Below are 16,059 nucleotides of genomic sequence, written 5' to 3' on the forward strand. Positions count from 1 at the left end.
CACCAACAGCACTCAAAAGGAGCCAGAGGCTCAATGTTCACCTTACCCAGGGTGTTATCAACTTTTGTATGTAGAGGGAAAAAATCTAGTCACGAAAACATATTTATTAATGACATCACAAATAGAAAAATAATTCTCATTTATTATATTTAACAGATACATACCAAACACATAACAAACTTTGTATCAGATGCCACCTGACAGCCAACTGGAAAAAAGTCATGTATGCATGTGTAACATTATAAACATACAGATATAACCATATATAGCCATATGTAAATATATATATGTATATACAGCTAAATATAAACACAGTTGTTCCTTGATATCCATGAGGAATTGGTTCCAGGACCTCCCTTGGAAACCAAAATCCACAAGTACTTAAGTCTCATATAAAATAGTGTGGTATTTGCATATAACCCATGTACATCCTCTCCCATACTTTAAAATAAGTCTAGATTACTTATAATACCTAATATAACATAAATGCTATGTAAATAGTGGTTATACTGTATTCTTTAGGAAATAATGAGAAGGAAGAATAGTCAGTACATGTTCAGTACAAACACAATCATCTTTTTAAATTTTTTTCTGAATATTTTCAACCTGTAGTTGGTTGAATCCACACATGTGGAACCTACGGATACAGAGGGCCAACTGTACATACAAATGTACCAGATCTCAACTTCACACAATGTCAGGCATCCTTTTCAGATGCCAGAGCCTGATTCCTTATCAAAAAGCTTCAAAATATTTGTCTCTTATTTCTAGATGTCACGTTCTAACTGAGGTCTGAGGAGAGTTGGTGGGTGAGTGGCAGGTAGCTGGAAAAATATTAGAGGAATCATAGACAGTATCAACATGGCTTTTCTCTCTCTCTCTCTAGGGGTGAGCGAGCCTTGGCACGAGCCTTTTGTACCATGTTAACAGTGTAATTATACCTTTCACAGACAACAGTGGCTCCAAGCCAAGCACAAACGCACATGGGTGATCACCTAATGTGCCTCACATGGCATGGTTACATAATAAGCAGAGTTGTATGCCTGCACTCCAAACTTCCTGAGTCATGCTGGACCAGACGTCTGCCTCAACCTACTATTGACCGCAGCATCCATTTTCTTTATACCAGATAACCCAGCCCGTATGTTAGAAATACATAAATTAGGGCCGGGTGCAGTGGCTCCCGCCTGTAATCCCAGCACTTTGGGAGGCGGAGGCGGGCGGATCACAAGGTCAGCAGATCAAGACCATCCTAGTCAACATGGTGAAACCCCGTCTATGCTAAAAATACAAAAAATTAGCCGGGCGTGGTGGCAGGCGCCTGTAGTCCCAGCTACTCGGAAGGCTGAGGCAGGAGAATGGTGTGAACCCAGGAGGCGGAGATGCGGTGAGCTAAGATCACACCACTGCACTCCAGCCAGGGCAACAGAGCGAGACTCCATCTCAAAAAAAAAAAAAAAAAAAAAACGTAAATTAATGATATTAAATATATCTTAGGAAAAAAAAAAACAAAAATGGGGAAAGATAAACCAGTAACTTATCTGAACTCTTAAAAAATGCCAATGACCTAAATGCCTGTACCAGAACCTCCCATAGATGGAAAGATATCTCTAAGACTCCTGGAATCTGGCTCCAAACGTAATAATACACTTTAAGGAAAATATTAAGATGTGAGTCTAAGATCTTAATTTTTCAACAGACAAAATTAATCTTCTGTAACATTCACTAATAATCTCCAGTACTTAGTAAAATGCTTGGTACATAATACTCAAAACACTTGCTGAATAAATGATTGTCACTAATATTTTTTAATGGTAACAGCAATATCACTAAGGGGAGGCCAAGAGATATACGTAATAGGTTGATCATTTTAAAAAGTCAAAAGGAAACACAACACATGCATTGTTCTTTGGAATCTCCAGATTACTTAATTTCCTCTTTTTTAAAAAAAACTACTTGTATAACTTGTACCAAAAGTTGTTCTTAAGATATGGAGAACAGGAGAGAACACTTTCAGTGGTATCTCTCAGTATTAAGGTTAGAAAATTATAGTCCTTCCCATGACAGGTGTGTTTTGTTAACAAATAAAAATAAAATAACATTTTTTAAAAAAGGAAATTATAGCCTTAAATCAAAGAAAATTGTGCCACAGGAGTAGTAACAGCCTTCAAAGGGTCTGAGGCCTCAGTCAAGGACTGCTTTCCACAGAATCTATCCTAAAGTCTTAGGTAACAGGTGAGGATGTGTAATTGATAACTGGGCTCAAGAAATGACACCTGAAAACAATTTTGTAAATATACCCACTACCTTCAGGCTGGTATATAAAATGCTCAATAAACTATACTTTTAAACTAATGAGAAACAATAATGTATAAAAGTCATTTCATTCATTTTCACATTTTAAATTGGTATAGATTTCATTATGTAAATAATCATAATATTATGTAAATAAATTTTAGTCATTTCTAAAGTGATTTTAAACTAATTTTTATATACAAAAAAGACTAATTCCTTTAGTAGAATCCATTTTATCTTTGTAATATTTGAGATGTATGAACTAAATTACTGCACACTCTTTAGTTCCCTACTTCATAAAATTACTTGTATTTCATATGCATGAGCTAGAAAAAAAATCTTTAAAGATTCAATCAATTCCCTCATTTCATAAATAAGAACATCAAGGCACAGAGAAGTTGAATAGCTTATCTAAATATACTTCAACAACCAAGGACAATGGTGAAACTAAAGCCCCTGTCTCTTAACACTGAGTCCAATGTTCTTTCTAATATATAATGATGCCTTCCTTCTGGTCTATACTAAATTCAAAAACAGATATTTGGAAAGACTCCTCTTTGAAGGACATTTTTTTTAATGACAAATCCTAATACCCAATCTGAAAATAAAACTCCAGTGCAGACTTCATTACAATCATGTTCCGACAGGAATAAAGTTCTAGCAAAAATTCAACAGCAGTGAAAATAAACTTTTCTGACAGAATTTGCACAACTAGGGAAAATAAAAGTAGCAATGTGATTTTCCTATCCAAGAAATATGTGGAGTCAGCCCAAACCAGAAGTCAATTTTTTTTAAAGAGGCAGAGTCTCTGTCTCTCAGGCTGGAATGCAGGGACACAATCATAGCTAACTGCAGCCTCGAACTCCTGGGCTCAAGTGATCCTCCCACCTCAGCCTCTGACTAAAGGTAGGCACCAACCACCATGCCCAGCTGTATGCATGTGTGTGCGTGTGCGAGTGTGTGCAGTGACAGGGTCTCACTATGCTGCACAGGCTAGTCTCCTGGCCTCAAGCAATCAATCCTCCCACCTCTGCCTCCTATATAAGTTAAATATTTCTATAATTTTCAAACAATAGTAAACAAAACATTTGCCCAGTTAAAAATAAATTAAATTGGCTGCTCTGTCTATGGAGTAGCCATCCTTTGTTTCTTTCCTCCTCTAATAAACTTGCTTTCACTTAAAAAAAAATCAATTAATGTTTACCATGTACTACTGATTTCTAGAAGATACTTAGCTTCTACATTACCAACTTTCCAATCTTCAGCATGAGCTCCATTTGAAAGTATCCGTATCTGTAAAAATAAGATTCGTTTGGGTGCAGTGGCTAACACCTGTAATCCCAATACTTTGGGAGGCCAAGGTAAAAGGATTGCTTGAACGCAGGAGTTTGAGACCGGCCTGGGCAACAAGTAAGACCCTATCTCTACAAAAATTAAAATTTAGCCTAGCATAGTTGCTCACACCTGTAGTCCCAACTCATGCCCATAGTTTCAGCTACTCAGAAGGCTGGGACAGGAGGATCACTTCAGCATAGGAGTTTGAGACTATAGTGAACTATAATTGTGCCACTGCACTCCAGCCTGGACCACAGAATGAGACCCTGTTTCAAAAAAAAAAAAAAAAAATTATTAATACCTAACTTACAAATCTGACATAAAGATTAAAGAAAATATATGAAAACACTCATCACATATTCTCTATTATTTTCTTCCTTTTTTCCTAAATAAGAAAAAATTCCACGTGGGGGCATGCAAAATATTTTAGATACATTTAAAAGAGTATGTTCTAAATACGGAAAATACAAATTATTCCTAATCTTATTATTTTTTATAAAGGGCCTTTATTAAAGAATGTATTCTCACTTTAAGACATCATTCCCTCTGCTTTCGCATCTTATTTCTCAATACTTCCTGGTATTTTGTTTATATTTTCTCTCATGGAATCTGTTAGTTACCTTGCCATGGACAACATTCATTCAACAGGCATATAATTTTATTAAGGATCAAATGTACTTCAAACATTGGAGACACAAACATAAATAAAATATAGTAATTTGTTCTCAAGGAGTACATCTTCTATTGAAAGAGACAGATACGTAAGCAAATGATTGTAAAACACTTTATGCAATCATGAACAGTACATGAGAAAGATTGAAAAAAAAGAAAAACTACCTAATGACAGGGGAGGTAAGAGAGCAAGTCTATACGTGATGTTACGGTTTGAATGTGTCTTCCTCAAAGTTCATGTGTTGGACACTTAATCCCCATGCAACAGTGGCAACCGTGTTGAGGGGTAAGACCTTTAATAGGTGATTACATCCTGGGGGCAGAGCCCTCATGAATTAATGCCACTGTCACAGGAGTGGGTTCCTGATAAAAGGATGATTTCTGCCCACTTCCCTCTTGCTCTCTCTCACTCACTCTCTTGCCATTCCACCTTTCCCCATGGGATGACACAGCAAGAAGGTCTTCATCAGATAGATGCCAGTGTCATGCTCTTGGACTTCTCAATCTCCTGAACCATGAGCCAAATACATTTCTATTGTTTATAAATTAACCAGTCTGTGGTATTCTAACAACAAAAAAAAATTGAGTAAGACATGTGGATGTGGGCTACCCTCAGCTGTTAACAAGTAAAATACTAACAAGAACCTGAAGATCAGGAAACACTATTAGAAATAACATTAAGTGAAAAAACTCAAAGTAATTCAAGCAAACATTTACAGTAAACAGCGATGTTAGAAAACGAAATCTCAAACTACATATTATAGAGATTAAATAATCTATACAAACCCATTATAATATTGGAGGAATATTCTGAGATTGTGAATTTGACATTTTATCAAGAAAGCCCAAAAGAAGTATTAACAAGAGAAAATAAATATTTCACAGCCCTGAAAATCTTCTTATAAAACCCAAGAGAAACTGTGTAAAAGTTATTACAGCTTTTAGAGCAAATAAACTAGTACTTGAACCATTATGAATTCCCTGCAACATTTAACTACATCCAATAAATACTTTTCACTTATTATGGACATTATACATTATGTCACCTCCTGAAATGTCCAACCCTCACTGACCTACATGAAAATCAGGACTCACACTTTGGCACTCTGCATTTTAACCATGCTATAATAATACTCCTCATTTCTGAGAAGAATGAAACATACTAAGATATTCAGTGACTTTATAATGCTGAACTAATAAAAGCAAAGTCACTGTTATTTTCTTTCAAATCAAAAGTAGACTTTAAACAAGCGTATACAAAATGTTATCTGATAAGCCGCCCCAGAATATACAGCCTCTTCTAAATTACTGTATCTGTGAAAGGCACAGAAAATGATGAAAACTCAGACTGTCAAAAAAAATAAGAGCCATCACGAAGCTACTGTCAGAATCTGAAAGAACTTATAAAAAAAAAATCTAGATTTGCCAGAACAACGCCTTACTTCATGAAACAAAAAATGTCCAAACTATTACCTTATCCCAATTGTACCCTATCTCAAGGACCGAATGTTCTGTCTTAATGAGGAAATGGGACAGAGACCTCCATGCAGTTCAATCTCCCTTTCCACACAGTCCCTTCCTAATTCTTACCTTTTTAGCTACATTTTGTCAGAAGAGCAACTCTTGGAGTATTTGTGCGAGTGAAGTTTGATGAGCAACTGCATTCTGTGTGATAAGAGGCAAGACAAAAAGAATCTCAGTGACTGTCCACACTTCCAAATGTACCCTGAGTTTGGGAATTACACAAAAACCTATTCTAGTACCAAACCAGTTGAGACTACTGAAGAGGCTACCATTATAACAGAGGAAACTAGACTGAGAGCTGTATAGATCAATTTGTTCTCTCCAACTACAAAGATGAAAAGGGTATTCATTCAGTATACAAGTGGACCAAAAAGAAACGCAGCAAAGGCATCTACACCAGTCTGTTGTTGACAAATGTCAAATATAAACAGACCTCACAATAATTCATGTCTGAGTAAAGGGAAGTGGGAAAAAGAACCATGAGCAATTTATAAGGGAAATGGAACATCCAGCGGACTTATGAGAGGATAAAACAATGTGACGTTGCCCACGCTGGAGCAGAAAGCCCCAAATAAAAAACAGGATAGAAAAAAAAAAAAGGTCTAGAAGAGGGATAAGACAAAGAAAGATGACAAGAAAATTAAAATTGCAATAGTGAGATTTGAAATCTCTACCCTTGTAATAAAACTGAATCAAGCAAAAAAACACAAATCATGACATAAAGAACTTGAGAAACTCACTAAAGCACACTGCAGCCTGGATTAGCCACATTTTAAGTGCAAGAGTCATATATAACTAATGGCTGTGGTATTGGACAGCACACAGGTTTGAGTGATTACGTCTAGCAGTCGCACAGCTAGTTAGTACAACTAAGATGCAGCCTTATTTATACCTCCAATGCCTATATTCTTCCCCTTTGAGGAAACTATCAAAGGTAGACATATACCTGACCCTCAAGTATTCAATTCAGACTAACAAAATTCTGACTGGAGGGTGAAACTTATTAGCTATTCAAATAAACAGCTCATAAGCTGGGTTTTTCTTTTTTTTTTTTTAACTCACAAAGCCCATTTATATAATGCCATCATATAAAACAAATGTCAGTTTTTTTTTAAAAAAAGTAAGTTTTTAATTATTGAGATCTATTATGTATACAAAGTATACCTTACGTACATTATTTTATGTATATCAGCATATAACAACATGTATATTATAACCACTTCTGGTTTTGGGTACTGCAAAATCATAGATACTATAAATAACCATAATCAAAACCAAACTACACATTTAGTATGTCCTTATCTATAAAGTGTATCTATAGTATCTATAGCTTGAAAATTCTGGATTATTTATGAACTACTTAATAGAAGGGAACATACTGGTTTCCTCATGAAAATATACTAAATTCACGTAATACCACTAATATAAATTAAAGCATTAATTAAATATAGTATATATTTCTTACTAATCCATGGCCATGTCACCTAGAAACCTAGAAGTTATCTTGGACTCTCTTTTCTTTCTACTTTAGCCCCATATTTAACCAACCACCATTTTCTGTGAAACTTAATAGTTTAATCCCTCTTGAATCAACCACTTTTCTCCACTAATTTATCTCATTCTCCACTATCACCACTGTCGTCTAAGCCAATATATCCTCTGTGACCCAGACCCTCTTAACTTGTTATCCTCCTGCTTCTCACCATCCAGTAAGTAATCGCTGCAACCAAAGTGATTAATTTTTTTTAGTTTAAAGTGATCATGTCATTCTCTTGCTTTTATTACAATCCTTCAATAACTTCTCTTAGTACTTATGATAAAGACCAAAATACTTAACTACAAACTGTCTAGAATCCTGACTAGAATTTGCAAACTCAACAACAACCAGGTTAAATATCGATTCATTTATATTTACTTATTTCGCACTCTGAGTGGCACATGCCCCCTCTAGAGGGAGCAGCTGCTACTAGATTGTGGCTTGAATATTACCATCTGAAAATACATTGGATGTTACCATAACCTCTAATTTTTCAAGAGAAATCAGAAATCCAGACTTCTACATGAAATCTCCTGAACTGTGAATGCTGACAACTAGTTCGAACTTTTGTAAAAAGAAGAAGGAGGACAAAAAACTTGTAAGCAGGCCAAACCTGACCTCTCATCTAGTCTCTCATCACCTAGACCCACACACTCTGCAACAGCCATACTTAACATTTCTCAGATCCTCAGTGATGCCAAGCTTTTCTGCCTTAGGGCTCTCACACATGCTGTGTCTTCTGCTTTGACCATAACTCCCCTCAACCTCCAATTCTACTTCACTAAGTGATCTCCTACTCATTCTATGTTTCTGAGGCACACTTCCTCAATGAAGTCTTCCTTATTCCCACTGCCCCTCCACCCCAAACTCCACAGACCAGGTCACTCATTACATGCTCTGATAGCACTGAGTACAACTTCATAACATTCATCACACCTCAAAATCAAAATTATTTATTTAATGCCCATCATCTCTCCCTAGATGGAAAGTTCCAAAAAACAGTAGGCATACATTTGTTGCCAATCGGTTATAAAATGTTCCTTTAGACAGTAAGATTCTAGTATATACTTTTAAATATTAATCAAACTGTACCCAACTTTTCAGAAAATATACAGTATTTAAAGGAAAGCAGATTCCAAATAAAAATAATCCATTAAAATTATAATCACTGATGATAATAATAAACATTTATTGATCATTTACTAAATGTCAGGAATTATGTTAAGTGCTTTGCATGTACTATCTCTTTCAATAAAACAATCTGTACAGTAGATACATGCCACTAGCATACAAAGGAAACAACATAGAGTTTCAAAATTTCTCAGTATCATAAATCTAATCAGTGGCAAGCTAGGGTATGAATCTATACTGTCTGACTCCAGAACTTAAACACCAAATTACTATACTAATCTATTAATAAAGAAATACTAACTATACAAGTATTTCTTAAGTACTGCAAATAAGAAATGGTGGCCATGACTTATTTTCCATTATTTATCAGCTAAAGTAACATTCCTCAGCTCTCTATCCCGTACCCTTAAACGCACACACACTAAATTAAGATAAACTGACAATTTGTTTTTTCTAAATTAGGTAAGTTCTGACCCATACCCAAAATACGTATGACCTTAGTACCAACTGTAAAAATGTTATTTTTCTGAGTTATTTTTAAATAAGTTAATGTTTATACATTTGATATTTTCTGTTTCCACATTTGAAACATACACTTAATTTAAAATGTATTTCCTTGCTCAAAGTAAAAGAAAGTTTATTACTACAGACTCTTTTCTGATACAGTAAACAACAGCAAATAATATGCTAAAGCAAATGTAAACTGATATAACCACAGAAATATAAAGAGGTAATACAAGGATCCTTTGCTACCTGAACTCTATTTGAATTCTCATTTTCCAAAACTCAGGAACCGACCGGATTCCAAAAACTGCATTAGAATCTATCCAGACTCACATGTATCTCTTGCTATCCAGACTCTTACTAGCCAAAACTCAGGGCATGGCTCACAAACCACTCCTTGCTATCAGAAAAACCACCAATCTCTCATTCCAAACTCAGGAACCCAGTAGTTTTAGATAGCTAAATACATATGCATGTATATTCAAGGGCTTTATAAATTTAAGAATTCTTGTTTACACTATTTATACAGACTGTTAAAAATGTGAATAAAAGGCACATATCTGTATTTTCATTCAAATTTCATATTTTAACTCCATTTACTGAGAATTTTTGTGTAAATGTTTTTCAACTAAAATGTGGTCATATTATTTTAAACTTTTAGACCATGCAAAATGTGTTTCCTAAACTGCTTAGTACATGACAGACACTATTAATAATAGAGCTAAGTAATGTTAATGTGTGAATGCTGTGAAACAGCTCTAAAAACAGCCTTAACACATTTTCTCAATATATTTCATAGGTCATACAAACACCATGGGAAATAAGATTTTCAAGGAAAACTATTTTCACTGTTAATTTTTCAGTAACATATTTCACAGATCATGTTAGTGTTTATTCTTAAAGTCACAACAAACACAGGGTAAAATTAAAGAAACAAATCCAGTACAGTAGTTGAAAATGGCAAAAATTCCAAATCAACAACTACTCCATAAAGTTCACCCAAAAGTCAAAGAACCATCACACAAGTAATGAATTAACTAGGTTGAGAAAAAAAGAAAAACCAGTTCTCATAAAACAGTGCATTTTCCCAAATATTTAATGTAGGCTCACATGTGAACCTAAGCTTTTTCGGTGCTTGACAAAAAGTTAAAACTATCATCAGATGAGAACTGAATTCAAGGATATGATTTTTCCCACATACTCAAGAATTATTTTAAGAAACAGGGAAAAGATGGCAGGTCTAAGAAAAGTCTACTACTTTCCCAAACTCTTCTTTTGAGTACAAATATAAAAATTATAAAAATTGTAACTAGAGCTCCCATTTTATCCTAGTTTGGCTATGCTCTCTCCAGAGCTCACTTTAGATTTAGTGATCTGAAAGAATGTGAACCCCTTAATCAACCAAATTCTAACAGCTGCTTGACACAGTCCATTTATTACATTAAAAGAGAGCAAAATTAAATTTTACAAAAGTAAGTCTTGTCTACAAGCCTCACAAAGTGCAATAACTTAGGATTCAATACCTTTTAACTGATTTCATATAGAGCACCAACACACATCCCCAAAAAAAAGAAAAACCAGGATATTTTCACGTAAATGACAGGTATATTCTGCCCACGTTTGTCATCCTAAAAGGCTAAGATTCACTACTAAGCTTCAACTACAAGCCAGAAAATGAGAGCCCTCTGGGAGAGCAAACAAAAAAGCTGTCAAGGTTCAATGCTTTGATTTCACATGGTGGCACAAATGACTGACTGCAACACGTTCTTAATAAATGCAGGCACAGCTTATGTCACCATTTCTTTAAGTTTTCGTACCTCCCTTCCCAGATCTCCACATTAGACACAACAACTCTGAACGCAAATGTTTTTCTTATATAAAACCAAAGAGAAGAAAGACTTAGGACTCTATGAGTCCTATGGTTTTATTCAGCCTATGTTGAAGTAATAAAATTCTTACGACTCAGAAAATTACATTTTACTGCAAGGTAAAAAAAAAAAAAAGACAGATTCGATCCAATCACCGTACCTTGCTCTGCCAAATGTTAGTACCAGAACTTCTGAAATAAACAAACCTGTGTCTATGTTCATCGGGTCCATGGATCAGGAAGACTCCAGGGTTTTTAGCCCCTTTACCGGCATCTACATGTGGAATTAACACATCTTCTAAACCCAAATCAAAGCGTTTGTGTTTTGAAGAGTCTGGAAGGAAAAAGAATGCCCCAAAACACAGGGTGATGAAGGCACTAAGAATAAGGAGAAGAATAAACTTCTCAGAAAGTCTCAAGGTAGCCCTGTGATGTGGGAAGGAGGGCGGCCCCAGGTTCAGAGGTGGTATCCTACGTCCAGAGAGGGGCAGCAGGGCTGGGGTAGTCATCGTTTAACGCTCTCGGAGAGAATACTTCAGAAAGTTCTCATCTTATGTCAAATGTACAATACATTGAACTGTCTTCAAAATCTTGGCCGAAATGGGAAAACTCAATTTCGCTCCTCTTAAAGGATTGTGCTTTTTAAGAAGGTACGTCGTTCACGCCCGTCCATTTCCACTCAGAAACGTGTGTGACCTCCCCCAAACGATCACAAGTTTAGGTTCTGCGATATCCTCTTTAACATCTGTACTGCACTGGGTTATTACAAGCCTCCTCTTCATTCCCAGGGGTAGATCAGGCAAGCCACACTGCAGAAAAGCTGCAAGGTGGGTTCTTCCATTTCTGCACCTCGGTGAGATGCTCAAACGTAGTCTTCCGCCCCGAAAGGGAACCTGGCGACATCCGAGGAGTTGTAGAAGGTTCACTTGATCTCCTTTGACGCTTCTATTCCAGAATCTCTTAACCTTAGCGGTGAAAAAAATAAGGGTCTCCCACGGACGTCTGCAAACAGGGAGGAAGGTCTCCCACCTCGCTGGGAAGCCGAAGCAGGGGCGCTGGGCGAAGTAGCAGGAAGGAGTTCTCGGCTGCCCGCGCTTCCCGGCGCCCGGCTGAGTTCTGAGGCTGCCCACTCGACGGGTGGCGCGAAGGGCAATCGCGTCCGAAATACCTGAGCCCGGCCAGCCGCCCCGGCCGCCGCCGCTGTTGCTACCGCACGGGTCTGTCAAGGAGCGGAACTTCCTGCTCCGGCGGCCACTGAGAAGCCCCTGCGTATACGGGGGGAGGGGGCGCGGCGGCCGCCCCCGCGGAGCTCCTCCTCCTCCACCGCCTCCTCCTCCTCCTCCTCCTCCTCCTCTCCGCGGCCGGTTCAGTGAACCTCGGCGCGTGCTACCCGAGCTAGGCCGCCGGCCGCAGTGGCCGAGCCCCCGCGCCTAAGAAGCCGAGCCGCGGCCCACGCTCCGAGAGCCCAGGGCAGGCGCTGGCTCATTCCTCACTCAGCCCTGGAGCGGCGGGAGGCCCGGGGCGCGCGGGAGGAGCCGCGCCTGTGGCAGGCAGAGGTCGGCCGCGTCTCCTTCCTGCCCGGCCGCGGGGGCCTCTTTCGCGCCGCCTCCGGTGGCTCGCAGCTGCTCGCTCTGGCGGCGGCTGCCGAAGAGGCAGCGCACCCACGCCGCGCGGGGCTGCGGCCCGGTCCCGGTACCCTCCTTCCCCAGGCCTGGTGACCGCAGCAGCTGCTGGGCCGACACCCGTTGGGCTCACGCCGGAGAGGAACCGGAGGGCGGGGGCGACGGGGCCCGGGCCGGCCTACCGGCCCCGACTCGCGAGTGGGCGTCCCCGGGCGGCGGAGTGTAAGGTGCGCGCGCACGCTCCCGGCCCCGCTGCCGCCGCCCCTCCCCCACCCCGCCCGGCTGCCCGGGCTCCGGCCTCTCGCCGCTGCCGGCTCCAGCAGCCCGAAAGCGTCATGCTGCCTCCGCCGTCTGAGCGCGAAAGAAGAGAAGATCGCCGATCGGCGCTGCCCGGAGAACTTCACCGGTGCCCAGGGCCTTGCCACCGCCAGTTCGTGGGGTTGACCCAGCGTTTAGGCGAGAGGGAGTGAGGGGGTGGGTCGCTAACGTTTCGCTGAAATTTAGTGTCACCGGAGTTTAAGGCTTCTGACGGCTTAGGTTAATGTTTAGTGTGGTTCTGTGGAAGTCTTGTCTTCAGTAATAGACCATCAGGCCCGAGGATTCAGCAACAGGGTCTCAAACTTCCGTGCAGCCCATGCTCACGAGGCTCCATTAATGGAGAGAGAGAGAGCACCAACATGTGCCATGTTATGTGTTTAAAATAAAGTGGTGCCCCTGCTCCTTCAGCTGGGCTTCCTTTCAGAGGAATCTAGGTACCCGCGATATGACAGGCGCCTCTTCTTGGTTCAGTTTCTGGGGCATGTTCTATCATCTTCACACACCTCACCACCACTCTTCCCATAAAAGAAAAAAATAGGGATGAATAAGGAGGTGCTGAAACCCAAAAAGGCAACAATATTGTTTACGTTCAGGCTTGAAAACATTCTGAATCAATTCTGTTCTCCATAGTATTGAGAAGAGCCATGTTGTGATTAAGTGCAAAAGATTTCCTTGCAAGATGCATAGACTCTTGCATCCGATTTACTTGCAGGTTGTTTTTGCTCTAATATTGTCATTCTGTGTACACATCCTTTACTGATGACTGGGAATTGGAGAGGAGGCCCTTAAATGTCAGGAGAGTAAGTCAGCCTTAGCTTAAAAATCAAGCAAAAAAATCTCATGTTCATTGGCACACTTGGTAACTACATTCCAGTCTCCCAGTCTGCACTATTTCTAGAAGCTCTGCATATCTAACTGCCTACCACATGACAAAAGAAGTCATTGTCATTGATCCTGCTTCACCAAATAAAAAGTAAAAATGTTGAGGGTCACCTCTCACCAGTTCACCCAGGGAGACTGGTAGGCAAGGAGTGCCCAGTCCCTAGTGAGATTTATGGTAGACAGTTGTGAAGAGTATATGTAAAAAACTTTCAGCCTTCCCAATGTGTCTCTATAAAATGTGCCAAATTTAAGAATAAGTCTCTAATGTTGAGACTCTATAAGCCAAAGGAGGGGAAAAAAGAACACACTGTTTTCCTGCTGTTGAGATCATTATTTTCCATGAAAAGTTCACAGGGAAAGTAAATACTGAACTCTGAATGAAATAGCAAGTTATATAAGTCTTGAAAAGTAAATATTACCTAGGTTAACACCAGACTTAACCACAAGAGATTTGAATCATGAAACCTGACATAACGTAGTTGACAAGTGTAGCTTGAGCAAGTAAGACCTCACGGCTGATGGAGAAGACCCCTTTTTCTTTGCTTGTCTGTTTTGCAAAATTCATTTTTCCTTCATGAGAGTAAAAACAATTTAAATTAGGGGTTATTGCAGATGTCCAAATGCAGCCAACAATTTTAAAGTCATTGATGATGCAGCCAGCAATTTTAAAGTCATTGATGATACCGTCAGTTATCATACTCCTACACTACCAATGAAAATATTGCATATGTAGTATTACACATATCCACTCTTCTAAAGGCAAGTCTGAGTTTTTAAAGAAATGTGTTGTTTAAAAAAAAAAAAAAAGCAGGTTGCAAATGTATTCATTATGATTATATGCACTTAAAAACGCATAAAAAGACAGAGAATATTTGAAAAAGATTGCACCTGTTCTGTTAAGATACTGGTATTACATATGATTTTCTGCTTTGTGTTCTGTTGTATTATATTTATCATTGAATAAAAATTACAAAGGAACTGGTGCCTGAAAAAGTTAAGGTCAGATTTCAAATAGGTGGACTGAGTCGTGTCAAGATGAACACACAGACCGGCCCATCTGAAGGCAGTCAGCAGAAACAGTATGCAGCCTGTTCTATGTATGTGTGTATGTGTGTGTACATGTACAATAGAGAAGGGTTTCATTCCAGAGAGTCTAAAACGAGTATTTCATTTTCAAAGAGTAGTTAACCTTTAATCAGAGGTTCCAAAGTGATGATTTCCCTTTTACAAATCCATATAAATTAATATTTTAGAAATCAGAATTAGTAAATTACTAACAAAATTTACTCCTACAGATTTAGAGGACCACTCCTAAGATCCACTCGTGTATTGCAATATGGAAGTTACTTGTATTTGTTCAACGATATGTTGAGTTTTCTATTGCAACCATTTTCACACCTGTTATACACACAAACACACACATGCACGCACACACACACACGTAGCTCTGTTTTAAGTGAAACTGAAGTGCCACAGGAAAAAAAGCTGGTATGCAAAAAGAGGCTTTTGATTTACTTATGTAACCTGTTCCAACTGGTGCCCAAAATGTACAAGGAAGATAGTAGAGGAGAAATTACTGGACGTGACCACTGAATGTGTAGGGAAACAACAGGCTTCAGCCATGCTCCTTCCACTCTTGCTTTCCTCTACGAAGCATTTTCCTCAGAGGTCAGGGATAAACTGAGATTCAGTGCTATGAAGCCCTCAAGTTAGATCCATGAAAGTCAGCAAAGACAAAAAAGCTTGGATGCCTCTCTGAGCCCAAGTACTTGAGGTTCATTTGCTTATAAAAGACTCATTTGTTGGAGGACTACTATTTGACAAATCCTGTACTAGGTGCTAGAGATTTGGAGAAATAAGTCAGAATCCTTATGCTCAGTGAGTTTGCAGTCTGGTGTGGAGGAATAGATGAACACTGATGATTACAGGACCGTGGGAAGAATGCTGTTGGAGCAAAGTGTCACGGGCTTTATGGGAACACTGAAGGGGCCACCAGAGTGAGAGGAGGTGGATTGGGAAAGTGTCAGGGAAAGTTACCCAATCCAGTGTCACCTGAGCTGAGCCTTGAACCATAAGAGAAGGATCATGCTTCAGCCTAGGGAACAGAGCATGCGCAGGCACACATGGCTGGTTTTTCCTGCCATTTACGCAGAAAATTCCTGCTCTACTCTTCCAGTAAATAGCTTGCTTGGCCCTAATCTCGCAACACTCTTGAGCTGGGAAAGTGAAAATGGTGGGGCAGTGCTATTACATTGCAAGTAAAATGGGTTCAGAATGGGTATTGCCAACATGTTTCTGTAATCAAAAGAGATAGATGGTATTTGTGCTTTCACAGGCAGTACCCTCTTATTTCAGGCAATGTTTTACCTTTT

At 39.2% G+C, this 16,059-nt stretch overlaps 1 protein-coding gene across 5 annotated transcripts in view; it reads right to left on the minus strand.

Moving 5' to 3' along the window:
* MAN1A2 (mannosidase alpha class 1A member 2) overlaps positions 1–12,086 on the minus strand; it is a 175,821-nt gene extending 163,735 nt beyond the window's left edge. The window contains exons 1-2 of one of the 5 annotated variants that reach the window (XM_023222827.1): positions 3,500–3,517; positions 165–208 (exon numbers count right to left, since the gene is read on the minus strand). In XM_023222827.1, the coding sequence (XP_023078595.1) occupies positions 165–208; positions 3,500–3,502 (47 nt within the window). In that variant the 5' untranslated portion in view covers positions 3,503–3,517. Of the gene's footprint in view, positions 1–164; positions 209–3,499; positions 3,518–3,759; positions 3,824–5,892; positions 5,944–9,247; positions 9,286–11,072 lie in introns of those variants that run through there. The other 4 variants (XM_023222826.2, XM_023222829.1, XM_023222831.2 and 1 more) reach the window with 4 other exon arrangements.
* Positions 12,087–16,059: the final 3,973 nt, after the last annotated feature.

This window comes from Piliocolobus tephrosceles, chromosome 1 (assembly GCF_002776525.5).
Source record: "Piliocolobus tephrosceles isolate RC106 chromosome 1, ASM277652v3, whole genome shotgun sequence".
Taxonomy (NCBI): domain Eukaryota; kingdom Metazoa; phylum Chordata; class Mammalia; order Primates; family Cercopithecidae; genus Piliocolobus; species Piliocolobus tephrosceles.